Source organism: Lissotriton helveticus, chromosome 3_1 (genome assembly GCF_964261635.1).
Source record: "Lissotriton helveticus chromosome 3_1, aLisHel1.1, whole genome shotgun sequence".
Lineage (NCBI taxonomy): Eukaryota > Metazoa > Chordata > Amphibia > Caudata > Salamandridae > Lissotriton > Lissotriton helveticus.
Window position 1 is genome coordinate 936,690,709 of NC_136061.1, and position 13,907 is coordinate 936,704,615.

Genomic DNA, 13,907 nt, shown 5'->3' on the forward strand with positions numbered 1-13,907 from the left:
TGGTGGTGATGTTGCAGTCTCCCATGCAGGGCAGGATCAGCAGACAGTAGGGCAGCTCAGCAGGTTGTCGGGCAGCAGTTCCTTGGAGCAGTCAGCCTCCTTCCCAGTGGCAATCCTCTTGCGCAGCAGTCCTCACTCCAGCAGGGATTCTTCCAGGTCCAGCAGTGTAACAAAGAAGTGAGGCCAGGACCCTCCATTATATATCTTTCAGTCTAAGGGCTAGAAAGTGGTGAAAGTCTCTGGAAGGGTCTGGGGGCAGGGGCTTCTGGAAGAGTCCAGGGAGTTCTGGTATGTTCCCTGCCTTCCCTGACCTAGCTGTCACAGTGACGAGAGACAGGCCGTTAAGGCTACAGTGGGCAGCCCATCACAGCTCATCTCAGGGAAGAAGGTGTGAATCACCACTCCCACCTCCCAACCCAGGCAGGCTATCAGTATGCAGAGGGGAGGGGGGAGTCTGCAGAGCCTAATCTAAGTGTAGGCAGGAAAAGGTCCCCTTTATAAAAGTGGGATCTCTAGCGTAGTAATGTCCAAACCCTATATATCATTGGAAAGGGTTCCCCGCCCCGAGTCCAACAAGACCAAACATGACAGACTTATTAGGTCCCTGTCAGAAGTTATCCCATAAGGAGAGGTTCCCAATAATATCCTATGGAGGATTAGCCTTACTGCAGTAGCAGGGGCTTGTGGCAGATATGCCAGCCTCACAATGTTTTAGGGGAGAGCACCTGCACCTCAGCACTGTTTAGCAGTGGTGAGGCGCCCAGAGTCCTAAGTCCAACAAAATGTAAGGTAAAAATAGGAGGCAAAAAGGGCAAAAATGTAGGGGAGACCACCCTAAGGCTGACAGGTCTAACACACTGACATCCTCCTTAGATGTAACTTGCCAAAGTACAAACTGCCAGTTTCCAGAGACAGGCAGAGTAGGCAGAGGCTGTTGGAAGGTCTCTTTCCACATAGAAGGCTGATCACTTTGGTGGACACTTTGTTCACAAGACTTGCTGATTCAGCCAGGACAATTCCGACACAGGTTGAAGTATGTTACTAGATTCCTCAGAGATCTTCCATGTAACAGCAGATTCTTGGGTGATGGAACCACAAACGCCCATGTTGCAGGCTGTCCAAATGGTATAAGACATTGGTGGGGCTAGCTGAGCATTACTTTTTAGTTTCAATTGAAGTTTTAAACATCCTTAATGTATTTAGTTGCTTGTCTTCTAGTTGCTTGGTTCCTTAATTGGCCTTTCTCCTTAGTTCACGCATAGGTTCATCCTGTTCACAATCAACGCCAAGTTGTGGTAAAGGAAGATGCACAGTCCAACTGTGTAGGTTAGATAATCCTTTATTAAAGATTCCTTCAAGGGTAGGGAAGTAGGAGAAGATAGGAAGTATAGGTAAAACCCCACCAGGAGCAAGATCCAAGCAGCTCAGCCTGAGTTGACCAACTGACACTGTGAGCCAGAGAGTCACCCAGGCATTCTATGATGTCATGGACATTCTATTCAGTGGAGAACAGTAGAGAAGTAATTTACTACAAGATCCATCCACCAGGGAATGAGATCCACATGTCAGAGACCAAGCCCACTGTACAAGGCAATAAAATACACATCCCAGAGACTGCCCCTTGTGTCAAAGACAGAGTCCCACACCCAGAGACTGGGTGAGACCCTCATAACAGAGAATGACGACCAGGCACCAAGAGTGAGTCCCTCATATCGCGCAGTGTGACCTACGCAAAAAAGAATAAGGCCCACACTACACGAGTGTCTCGTCCGGGACCCAGGTGCCACAAATGCGAAAAACTGATAGTGTTGAGTCTAGCATACTACCAGATACCTGAAGAGTAACTAACACACACGGGCAGACACTCAGAACCACGGATATGAACAGACACCTGCCGACAGACAGACAATATCAGTCACTCAGACCCACAGGGGCTACCAGATACCTCAAGGCCAAGGTTCATAAGCAGACACTGAGAACCACGGATAGCATAGGACATCTAAGGACTGGTATACACTATAAGACACTCAGACCCCCAGGGACTATCAGCCACCTCAATGGTTACACTCATTATCAGACACTCATATCATAGATACCATTAGACACCTAACGACTTACATACACTCTGGGACACTGGCCGAGGGGCTACCAGTCCCTAAGGCTCTCCGTCAAGAATAGCACACCGGATCCGCTGGACACCCAGAGAACTGTGACTGCCAGACTCACAAAGGCCAACGAAGATCAGGGGGGTGCCGACTACCACTGCCGCCAAGCCTCGAGCAGCGAGGGCTCTCTGGTGCACCCGGGAGGATTGTACCCGGGTGATATTGCTGTTTGAAATATGCGAAGTCGTTTCAATAATGGGTGCCTGAACTGAGAAGACTGCAGAGGGGAGATGGATGGGTGAGAGAGACAGGGAGCACACACCAAACGCGAGAGAGGCGAGAAGGCCTCTGAGAGAGAAAGAAGGAGCGCTCCCCAGGAGAGAGACAGGAGGGACGCAGGAGAGTAAGGGAGAGAGAGGGGAGAGCCGCGGAGAGGGCTTCACACGGTGAGGCGGTGAGGCGGCGGGAGGCACACGGCATCAGACGCTTGCTGAGGTGGGCGGGCCCCAGGGTGTGTTTGTGCCCGGGCTGGCACCGTATTCTGGGGTAAACCACTCCAGGCAAAGCGGCAATTACAGCGTCTAATATAGAGAGGGAGGAAACTATAAGAGGAGCTGGCCCGGTCTGCGGGCCCTGAAAGGCTGTCTCTGCTGCTGCCACTGCTGGTGCCCTGTTCCTCGCCCCCTACTACCAGGACCCTGCGCCCGCGCCCACCACGGACGCCCCGCTCTGAGCCTGGCCCCGTACTTCGAAGCAGCGCCCCATCTCTATAGGGCCCCGTACCCCTCGCAGGTGGTGGTGGTCCCCTCCTGTCCAGCTCAGTGGCCTTGCTCCGGTGCGCTTCCCCCCTCACCTCCCCGCAGTGGTACCTATCCCCCTTACATATCCGCACGTTGGCGTGCCTGCCCCTCGCTCCACCTCTCCTCATGCCCGCCATGGACACCTCGTACCCCCGTGAGGACTTCCTGAGCGCGACCCCCGGCAAACCGGAGCCTGGCCCCACGGTGATCACCATCGGGACCCCCAAGGTGCCGCGGGACCACATGATCTGGTCCGTCTTCAACACCGTCTACATGAACCTGTGCTGCCTGGGCTTCATGGCGCTAGTCTACTCTGTCAAGGTGAGTGCGCGCGGTGAGCCTCTGGTGGCTCGAGGGGAGGAAAGAGGCACCCACCAGGTATTAGGTACTCGGTGGAAAGGGGCGCTGGTCGGAAGAATGGGCGCTGGCAAAGGAGACGCCTGTCAGACTGAAGGCAAGGTGCGCGGTACAGCTGGGCATGGGACCAGGGGTAGAGAGCAGGCCTTGGCAGACGGGAGGCACACAGGGGAGGCGTGCCAGACAGGGAGAGAGGGTCAGAAAACAGGCAAATTAACTGGAGGATGCATAGAGCAGAAAGGAGGCACGGGTTAGAGAGCATACACTGTGCAGAGAGGAGGCACGTGGCAGAAAAGAGGTACAGATCCAAAAAGAATAATTGATGGACAGGATGTAGAACAATGTCATACATTCACCCCAGTACAGAGATCTGGGCCTAAATCCAGAGCAGAGCAACTGACCAATGTTTAGTCTTTGCTGTGCAAACAATTGATGGACGGAATGATGAACAAATTAAACATTCGCCCTCACTCAGTCAAGAGAACTGGGCTTAAATCCATCGTGTGTTTTGCTCACCGTGCCACCTCAGTTTGGACCGAGCCATATGCACATCAGTCTTGACTCTGCGTCCAATGGGAACAGTTCAACCTGAGCTGTCAGGCCAGATCTTCCCTGGACCAGAAACACACATCATGGGACCTGTTTTGGGGTATCACCCATCATCAGCCAGGATGGCTTGACTCAAGTGGCTTGGAGAGCACAGAAACCACGCATGGGCATACCTGTCCCACTCGGGGTGACAAATGCACAAAGAACAATTGATGGCACAGGGCCGAGAAGATGTGAGTGGCACTGATGTTTGAGGCCAGAGCTGCCGAGTTTGGAGCTGCAAACCCAGGTTTGAGTCTTGGCGTTGGATCAACAGCGAGCAAGTCTGGGAAAATCACTGCAGCTTATTTACAAGCCTTTTGCCATCAGGTGTTACTTTTCCCTATATTAAAAGGGAAGCACCATCCCGAAAGGTGCTTGTAAATAAGCCCCTCAATGTGTCATTGTGTAATGTAAAGGGTGCTCGTGTAAAGCGCTATGATACCTTCGGGTCGAGTTAGCGCTATATAAAACTGCAAAAAAAGTCTGAGAAACTTATCACGGGGTGCTGAAGAGGCCCAGGACAGGAGGCCTGAGGCAGGTGAGGCAGGACAGGCTCAAGACGCAGGACAGAGAATATGCCGCATGGGAGAGACAGATAGGAGATCAAACAGTGTGCAGAAGGCATGTGGGAGTTAGAAGGGATGGGAGAGGGAAGGTATGGGAGAGAGGCCACACGTCACGTGCAGCAGAGGAGGGACAGGGCAGACATGAGAGACAGACTAGAAATGCCAGGCATACATCCCATTCATTCATTCATACAGGGAGAGAAAGTCACCTCTCGGCACTGTGTCCTGAGCTGGTCACCTACAAATCATGACTTTCAGGTGTCCATGTGCACTGTAGTCTAGCGGAAGCAAACACAACTACAGGACCCAAAATGCAACAGGTTGCATCATGAAAGCTCAGGAGTGGGAAACGGCCTGGAGTGAGGGAACACGGAGAACACTCACTTAAGAGGGGAGGTCACCGGGGCACTGAGAAGGTTTGGGGAAAAGACAGCGGGGCAGGGAGCGGGCGGGGGCTCAGGGGGTTAATGGGACATGGAGGGGTCGTGTGGTGGCAGAACGGGCTGAGGGTGCAGAGGGCGGACCTGGGCAGGCAGATGGGCAAAACGGGATACAAAAGAGGCACAAGGCGCAGAGGTGAGGAGGCACAGAGGTAGACACAGATGGACTGAGAGGAGGCACAGAGGGGCGGGGGTGGGGTATAATGATACTACAGAAGCCATATCAGGCACAGGGGTGTCAGGATACAAGGGGTACAAGAAGGAGGCACCAAGGGCAGAAGAAGGGCACAGGGGTGTCAAGATACAGGGGGTACAAGAAGGAGGCCCCAAGGGCAGAAGAAGGGCACAGGGGTGTCAGGATACAGTGGGTGAAGGAAGGTTGCGCCAAAGGCAGAAGAGAGAGACAGGGGTGTCAGGATACAGGGGTACAGGAAGGAGGCACCAAGGGCAGAAGAGAGGCACATGTGTGTCAGGAAACAGGGGTAGCGGAAGGAGGCACCAAGAGCAGAAGAGAGGCACAGGGGTGTCAGGATGCAGGGGGTGAAGGAAGGAAGCGCCAAAGGCAGACGAGAGACACAGGGGTGTCAGGATGCAGGGTGCACATACATTTGGCACCAAGGGCAGAAGAGAGGCATGGGGTGTTAGGATGCAGGGGATACAGGAAGGAGGCGCTAAGGGCAGCAGGGAGGCACAGGTGTGTCAGGATGCAGGGGGTACAGGAAGAAGGCACCAAGGGCAGAAGAGAGACACAGGGGTGTCAGGATGCAGGGTGTACATACATGAGGCACCAAGGGCAGAGGAGAGGCATGTGGTGTCTGGATGCAGAGGGTACAGGAAGGAGACACCAAGGGCAGAAGAGAGACACAGGTGTGTCAGGATACAGGGGTACAGGAAGGAGGCACCGAGGGCAGAAGAGAGACACAGGTGTGTCAGGATACAGGGGTACAAGAAGGAGGCACCAAGGGCAGAAGAAGGGCACAGGGGTGTCAGGATACAGGGGGTACAAGAAGGAGGCACCAAGAGCAGAAGAGAGACACAGGGGTGTCAGGATACAGGGGATACAAGAAGGAGGCACCAAGAGCAGAAGAGAGGCAAAGGGGTGTCAGGATACAGGGGGTGCAGGAAGGAGGCACACAGGGCAGAAGAAGGGCACATGGGTGTCAGGATGCAGGGTGTACAGACATTTGGCACCAAGGGCAGAAGAGAGGCACAGGGGTGTTAGGATGCAGGGGGTACAGGAAGGAGGCGCTAAGGGCAGCAGGGAGGCACATGGGTGTCAGGATGCAGGGGGTACAGGAAGAAGGCACCAAGGGCAGAAGAGAGGCACAGGGGTGTCAGGATGCAGGGGGTACAGGAATGAGGCGCCGAGGGCAGAAGAGAGACACAGGGGTGTCAGGATGCAGGGGGTGAAGGAAGGAGGCACCAAGGGCAGAAAAGAGGCACAGGGGTGTCAGGATGCAGGGGGTACAGGAATGAGGCGCCGAGGGCAGAAGAGAGACACAGGGGTGTCAGGATGCAGGGTGTACAGACATGAGGCACCAAGGGCAGAGGAGAGGCATGTGGTGTCCGGATGCAGAGGGTACAAGAAGGAGTCACCAAGGGCAGAAAAGGGGCACAAAGGGTGAAGGGTGCATGGGGAGCGGGAAGAAGGCCCCAAGGGCACCAAGGGGCACAGGGGTGAAAGGATGCACAAGTTGCATAAAGGAGGCCCCAAGGGCAGCAGGGAGGCACAGGGGTGAAGGATGCAGGGGTTATATGAAGGAGGTACCAAGGGCAGCAGCGAGGCACAGGGGTGAAGGATGCACGGGGTGTAGGAAGGAGGCCCCAGGGCACTAGGGGGGCACAGGGGTTTCAGGATGCACAGGGTGCAGGCAGGAGGCACCAAGGGCAGCAGGGAGGCACACAGGTGTCAGGATGAAGGGGGTACAGGAAAGCGGTATCAAGTGCATCAGGGACAGGGTGAAAGGATGAAAGGGGACAGGACGGAGGCACCAAGGGCAGCAGGGAGGCAGGAGGGTAAAAAGGGCAATGCATACAGGAATGACGTACCAAGAGCAGCAGGAAGAAACTGGGTGAAATGATGCAGGGGGAGGCATCAAGGGCAGCAGGGACACACGGTGTGAAAATATGCACGGGGTACAAGGAATGGCTGATCAAGAGCAGCAGGGATGCATGGGGACGAAGGATGCACGAGGAACAGGAAAGAAGAATCAAGGGTAGCAGGGGGTACAGGAAAGAGGCACACATGGCAGCAGGGAGGCACAAGGGTGAACGGATGCACGGGGTAGAGAAAAGGAGCATCAAGGGCAGCAGGGAGGCAGGAGGCACAAGAGGATGCACGGGGTAGAGGAAAGAAGCTTTAATGACTACAGGGAAGCAGAATGGTGAAAGGATGCAGGGGGTACGGTAAGGAAGCATTAAGGTCAGCAGGGAGGCACAAGGGTGAAATGATACATGGGGTACAGTAAGGAGGCATTAAGGGCAGCAGGGCGGCACAAGGGTGAAATGATACATGGGGTACAGTAAGGAGGCATTAAGGGCAGCAGGGAGGCACAAGGGTGAAAGGATGCACGGGGTACAGGAAAGAGGCATTAATGGCAACAGGGCGGCACAAGGGACAAAGGATGCACGGGGTGCAGGAAAGAGGCATTAAAGGCAGCAGGGAGGCACAAGGGTGAAAGGATGTAAGTGTTACAAGGGAGGAGGCTTCAAGAGCAGCAAGAAAGCATTAGAGTACAGGGAAGCACGGGTACAAGAAAGAAGAAGGACAGCTGGGAGGCACAGGGGTGAAGGATCCACGAGGTACTACAAGGAGGTATGAAGGGCAGCAGGGAGGCATGGAAGTGTAGGATGCATTGGGTACAGCAGGAAGGCCCAGGGGGTAGGGTACACTGGGTACCGGAAGGAAGTATCATGGGCAGCAGGGAGGCACAAGGGTGGAGGGTTGCAAGGGTAAAGGAAGGAGGCAGCTGGGAGGCACGGGGCTGACGGGGTGCACGAGGTGTAAGAAGGATGTATTATGGACAGCAGAGAGGCACAGGAGTTCAGAGAGGACACAGGGGCACTGGGGGTATGCACAAGGTACAGAGGTACCACAAGGGCAGGGATGACGTATCAAGGGCATCGAGGAGGCACAGGGGGCAGCAGGGAGGCCTGGACCCATAATCTAGGCCGAGGAGTGAAGGGCGGTGAGGTTACACAAGGGGGTGTGGGCAGCTCCGATGGGAATCACGAGTGACCAACTACAAATACCTGGTACTGGATCCCGTGCCTGTCACGTGGGTTTCTGGAGATCCTCAGGGCTGCCGTGGTGAAAGCGCCTGCCGAGACTGGGAGCGCTTATGGTGCCTCCTGGTGTCTGCTGGTCTCAGTTGTCATTTTATTTAACAGTAAAGATGCCCCTTTTTGCTGTTGCTGAGCATAGGCGGTCCGATGTTAACATTCCGAATCCAAGTAGCAACTATTTGTAATTCATCAACTTGAACTTTTGCTGGGAAGGTGGTCTGGGGGCGAGAGGCAGAAAAGGGGCGCATGCTAATAGGACCAGGGAATCCAGGGGCAAAGAGGGTGAAGGTCATAAAGAGGCGAGGGGGCAGCGGCGGAGAGCCAGAAGAGAAAGAATGTCAGAAACAAAATGGCAGGGTCAGGGGCGTAAGGCACAGCTGCATCTGAGATACACGGATAGGGTCAGGCGCCCAATGCCCATTGGACTCAAAGGGCTTCAACCCCACTACCCCCAGCCCCCCCACCCTTGTCGTGTGTGGCAACCGACGATAATGTATCACCCTTTCTTGATAATATGGCCCTTTGCTTGTTAATGACTATGAGGCTTTGATGGTTTTCACCCCTTCTTAGGGCCCCTGCAGCTCCACTCTGCCTTTTGCTTGAAGAATCAGCCCCCCCCCCCGAAATTCTGTCTTAGACCCCCCCCCCGCCCCCTCCCAAATTTTGACACTAGGTGCGCCTCTGGATAGGGTAGTGATATTAAAGAGCAGTAGGTTGGGACGGAGGGTAACAGATAGTTCTAATCTAGGCTGACTAACGAGTAGGCCAGGAGCGACAACTTTAAACCGGGTGCTGGAGGGGCGGCGGTCAGATATTCACAACCAAGAGCCATCTGAATGATTTATATTGAGCCTGGACATACTAAAAGTCAGACCCGGCCTTCCTGGACCGACGTTGGGCACCCATGTCTTATCCAACTAAAGAGTATATTCCAGAAAACAAAAAGCAGCGTTAGACGTTCAAGTCTGAAACCGTTTTGCAAGACTAAGGCACACTGGTTTATAAGACCATATGGTTCCCCTCCTGTGCCAATGGTGGTCTGCAAGCAAAGCTGCGCGTTCCCGCGACAAAGACTTCAAATACGAGCATTCAGTAGCGGTGGCGGCACAGAGAGGCCCCTGCGGGGGAATGCAGGCCTTGTAAAGAGCGGTTAAATTACAGCGTGCCAAAGCCGCAGGCTGCAGGAACTGAACTAATGATAGCTTTTAACCTCAATGGTTTGTTAATCTCATTTGATTTCGAAGCTGCTGTTTCGGAAATTAGAGGGACATCGTGGTTTTGTCTAGCAATGACAGCAATTAGTTGTAAATAGCTAAAAATAATTTAAAGGTTTCATTAAGAAAATACGCAACATATAATGTAATATAATACTTCCAGAAAAGTTACGACCTAACTACTATTGTACTACATTGGAAAGAATCACACGACAACGCAGACACGTATACAAATAAGGTTTACATTAGATAACCTAATGGGTGTCTTGTCCCTCCTCTATTTCTGCGTCTGATGGTTGCCCAACGAATCTAAGGTGCACCTGAACGTTCGTTCGGTCAGCAGCATTCAAAGCTAAGGATTGCACAGCTGTTCACCGCTGTAACATGGCGCGCTCTGCTGCCTGACGTGATCTCCGTCAGCATGCACATTCCTTGCATGAACTCTGTGGGTAGGGAAAGAATTAAGAGACAGTCAAGAGAAAACGAGGTAAAGAGGAGAATCAACAGTGAAACTGCAAGAGGGTCAATGATAAAGGGAAGCAAGGTCAGAGGTGACAGGCCTGCTACTGTTTAATGACCAGCAACAAAGCATATAAATAGATATAATATTTACACTTACAGTCCAAATCTTTGTTATTGGGTTGGGCTGTTATAGTCTGTTTAGTTTTAGTTTGAGTCCTAGCAGATAGTTAGTTCTGGTACAGGCTGTATAGGCCCAGTCCATGTTGGGGGTTTGGTCTCATAGGTTGCTTTAACACAATCCAGGCGCGTGGTTTGCTCTCGTAGGTAGTCTGCTTGGCCCCTGTACGAGCTGGTGGTTTGGTATTGTAGTCTGTTTAGGTTGAGTTCTTGCTGGCTGTTTAGTCTCATAGTCTGTATGGGTTGACTCCTGGCTGGTGGTTTGGTTTCATAGACTGTATGGACTGAGTTAATGCTGGTGGTTTGGTCTCATAGACTGTATAGACTGAGTTCATGCGGGTTGTTTGGTCTCATAGTCTGCATGGGTTGACTCCTGGCTGGTGGTTTGGTTTCATAGACTGTATGGAAAGGGTTCATGTGGTGGTTTGGTCTCCTAGTCTGTATGGGTTGACTCCTGGCGGGTGGTTTGGTTTCATGGACTGTATGGACTGAGTTAATGCTGGTGGTTTGGTCTCATAGACTGTATAGACTGAGTTCATGCGGGTTGTTTGGTCTCATAGTCTGCATGGGTTGACTCCTGGCTGGTGGTTTGGTTTCATGGACTGTATGGACTGAGTTCATGCAGGTGGTTTGGTCTCATAGTCTGTATGGGTTGACTCCTGGCTGGTGGTTTGGTTTCATGGACTGTATGGACTGAGTTCATGCGGGTGGTTTGGTCTCATAGTCTGCATGGGTTGACTCCTGGCTGGTGGTTTGGTTTCATAGACTGTATGGACTGAGTTCATGCGGTGGTAGGGTCTAATAGTCTGTAAGGGTTGACTCCCGGCTGGTGGTTTGGTTTCATGGACTGTATGGACTGAGTTCATGCGGATGGTTTGGTCTCATAGTCTGTATGGGTTGACTCCTGGCTGGTGGTTTGGTTTCATGGACTGTATGGACTGAGTTCATGCGGGTGGTTTGGTCTTATAGTCTGTATGGGTTGACTCCTGGCTGGTGGTTTGGTTTCATGGACGGTATGGACTGAGTTCATGCGGGTGGTTTGGTCTCATAGTCTGTATGGGGGTTTGACTCCTGGCTGGTGGTTTGGTTTCATGGACTGTATGGACTGAGTTCAGGCTGGTGTTTGGTCTCATAGTCTGCATGGGTGGAGACTTCAGCTGATGGTTTGGTTTCTTAGTCTATAAGAGCTGAGTTTATTTTGCCTGGTTGGTCAGTTACAGTCTAGATGACCTGGATCCTCATGTTGACTCTGCAGTTGTGCTTGCATTTTAAGTTTTACACTCTTTTCTGCTTGAATTCCAGGCCCGTGACCAGAAAGTTGCTGGTGATGTGGATGCTGCTCGTCGCTTCGGCTCCAAGGCTCGCTGTTACAATATCCTTGCCACAGTATGGAATGTGGTGGTTCCCATACTGCTCATCACACTGGTCGTCACTGGCGTCATTCACCTGTCCAACCTCGCCAAAGGCTCCCTCAACTTCTTCAGCCTCCATCATTACGTCGAAGATGAAGACAGAAAGTGAGAGTCTCAACAGGCAGCCTCCCATGGACAGGAAGAGTCCTGGTAGCCATGTGGACCAAACTCAGGAAATTTGTCTAAAACTTAGTGGGACCACCAAATACAGGCTACACAAACCAAGCAACTTCTATCTGTACCACTTCCAAGCCAGCCCAAGTCACGGAAGAATAACCATCCTATACCCGTGTGACATCACAAGACGGACCAGTACCAAGAAAGGACAATCGCTACACATTTGTGTCACACCTCAAGACCTCCAAGGTCAATGCGGTTAGCCTCAGTCATACTTGTCGCCACACCTGGGTCAGGCTAATGATAACAGCTGTAGTCATAGTTGGCTTCTTCCGGGGAGCTTGCGATGGAACTATTTTTAGGAACCGACAAGGGAGCACGCAGTCCAGGGTCTCCTTGGGAATCTCTATGTGTTTCCATTACAAGGTTTCTCTCCTTGGACACATCAACCAGCAGGTCACTCAACATAGACACAGTAACCACATCTCTGAGGACATTTAAAGTGCGGAAAAGCAAAAGGTTCTCTGTATGTGGACATTGAAAAGGATTCTTAAGCTTTCTCTTCTTTCCTACTCTTCTCTCATCTTAGCCATTCCTATTCTCTGGGCCTTCATCAGCATGTTATTCGTTTTATCTCCTACTCTATCTTCTATGTTTCTCTTGCTCCTTGTTTTTATTTACATTCTATTTAATATTGTGCGTTGCATATATGTGCTGCCCACCTCCTCCCTGGAAGGAATTCTTCCCTGTGATGTCTGTCATCTTGGAGGAAACCAAAGATCACTGAGTTGGCATCACTGGTCCTCGAGGGATTGAATCCAACAGTAGCTCTTCTGTTTTGATGCTTGCCGGCTGTACTCATCTTGGGAAATGTCGTCCTGCGTTTCTCATTCACAGGCTGGCGCAGAACCTCCATTTTGCACAGAGATGGGAATCTGAACGCCAGGACACGAGTTTGGACTGGGATAGCTCTGGAAGCACCACACATCCTGAGATATTGTGTTGTTGAAGGGTGTTTGCTGATTAAAGAACTTTGAAAGTTCCATTTTTTCAGAGTTTTCCTGTGATTGCAGCAGACGATTCATACTGACACTTTGAGATCCACAGTGATCTGTACTGAAGCTGTTAGTGATTAATCAATGACCAAATAAAGAATCCTCTTACTACAGGTCGTGGTGTGAAGGTGTGAATATTGTGAAAACTTGCTTGTCCACCGCTCATATTAACTCATATTTCCCTATACTAATCCACCACTAGTCCTATTTGGGTTCCGGAATTGCATGCTACTTGTTGAAAAAGCTATTTGATACCTCATCTGGAATAAGCGTTATATAAATACAATTACAATTATGTTTGGTTGAAGCCAATGGCATCAGGGAGTCATGTGAACAGTGCAGCTGAAGTCCAGTCCTAGAACCACCAGGCAGAGTTGCATCAAGAAACTAAAAATATGGGGAGTCAACAGGGAAGTGGAAGATACTAGGCCTGGCTGGAGTTTGGGGAGTCGCACTACCTGGAGCTCTGTGAAGTGACGAAAAATCTCTGCTACACTACGCAAAGTTCCGCGAGTGGCAGAGTCCGGTACGTTGTGCTGTTCGTGTTGATTTTTAGCATTAGGAATTTTTTCCTGTGCTGTAAAATCAGCACGAACAGCATCACACAGTGCACTAGAGTGTACTGCTTCTTTCTGCCACTCGAATAGATTTTCTACTCGAGTGGCAGCTTCCTCAATGCGAGCAGGAGCTTTCTCAATGTGAGCGGTAGTGACCAGCCATGACAGCCTCGTTCAGAAATCTTGCCGGCAGATGGTCTAGCACGCAATTTCTCTCGCTCACCAACTTCATGTTGGCAAGCCACGCAAGAGAAAAACCTCTGCTCCACATCACTTCACTGAGCTATTTGGAACTCTGCGCTCTGTGGGTAAAACGCCACCAACTCTATTGGCGGAGCGGAATTCTTCGCCCACTCCTAGAAGATACCTCAGATTCGCCTTCTGCTGCTAGCCACATATGAATAAATGTCCCTAAAACAAACGCAGAGAGAACTCCCATTGCACAGATCCCCTCTCCCCCCAGACCCACTATTCCCCTGACTCTGATTTTCACATTTGTTTTCTGTGTGCGGTTTTATGGAGCACCAACACCACCAAAAGGTATTGAAGAACTCTACATAAGCATCAGCTATTTTTTTTGGAGCAGTTTATATAGCACCAAACACCACCCAAACGTATTGGAGCGCTTTCCATTAGCACTAGTTACTTTAAATAAGGGTACATTCATTTTTGTAGGCACAGTGAGATTACGATTTATCCAGACCCAAGGATGTTAAGCTGACACTGAAACTCAAACCCGGTTTCACAGCTCCCTAGTCACCAGCTTTGG

At 51.5% G+C, this 13,907-nt stretch overlaps 1 protein-coding gene across 1 annotated transcript; it reads left to right on the forward strand.

Moving 5' to 3' along the window:
- Window positions 1-2,783: 2,783 nt before the first annotated feature.
- On the forward strand, window positions 2,784-12,694 carry LOC144824802 (interferon-induced transmembrane protein 5-like). Its single transcript, XM_078683806.1, has 2 exons — window positions 2,784-3,226; window positions 11,300-12,694. The coding sequence occupies exons 1-2, from the start codon at window positions 3,032-3,034 to the stop codon at window positions 11,516-11,518; spliced, it is 414 nt and encodes a 137-aa protein (XP_078539932.1). The 5' UTR covers window positions 2,784-3,031; the 3' UTR covers window positions 11,519-12,694.
- The last annotated feature ends 1,213 nt before the right edge of the window (window positions 12,695-13,907 follow it).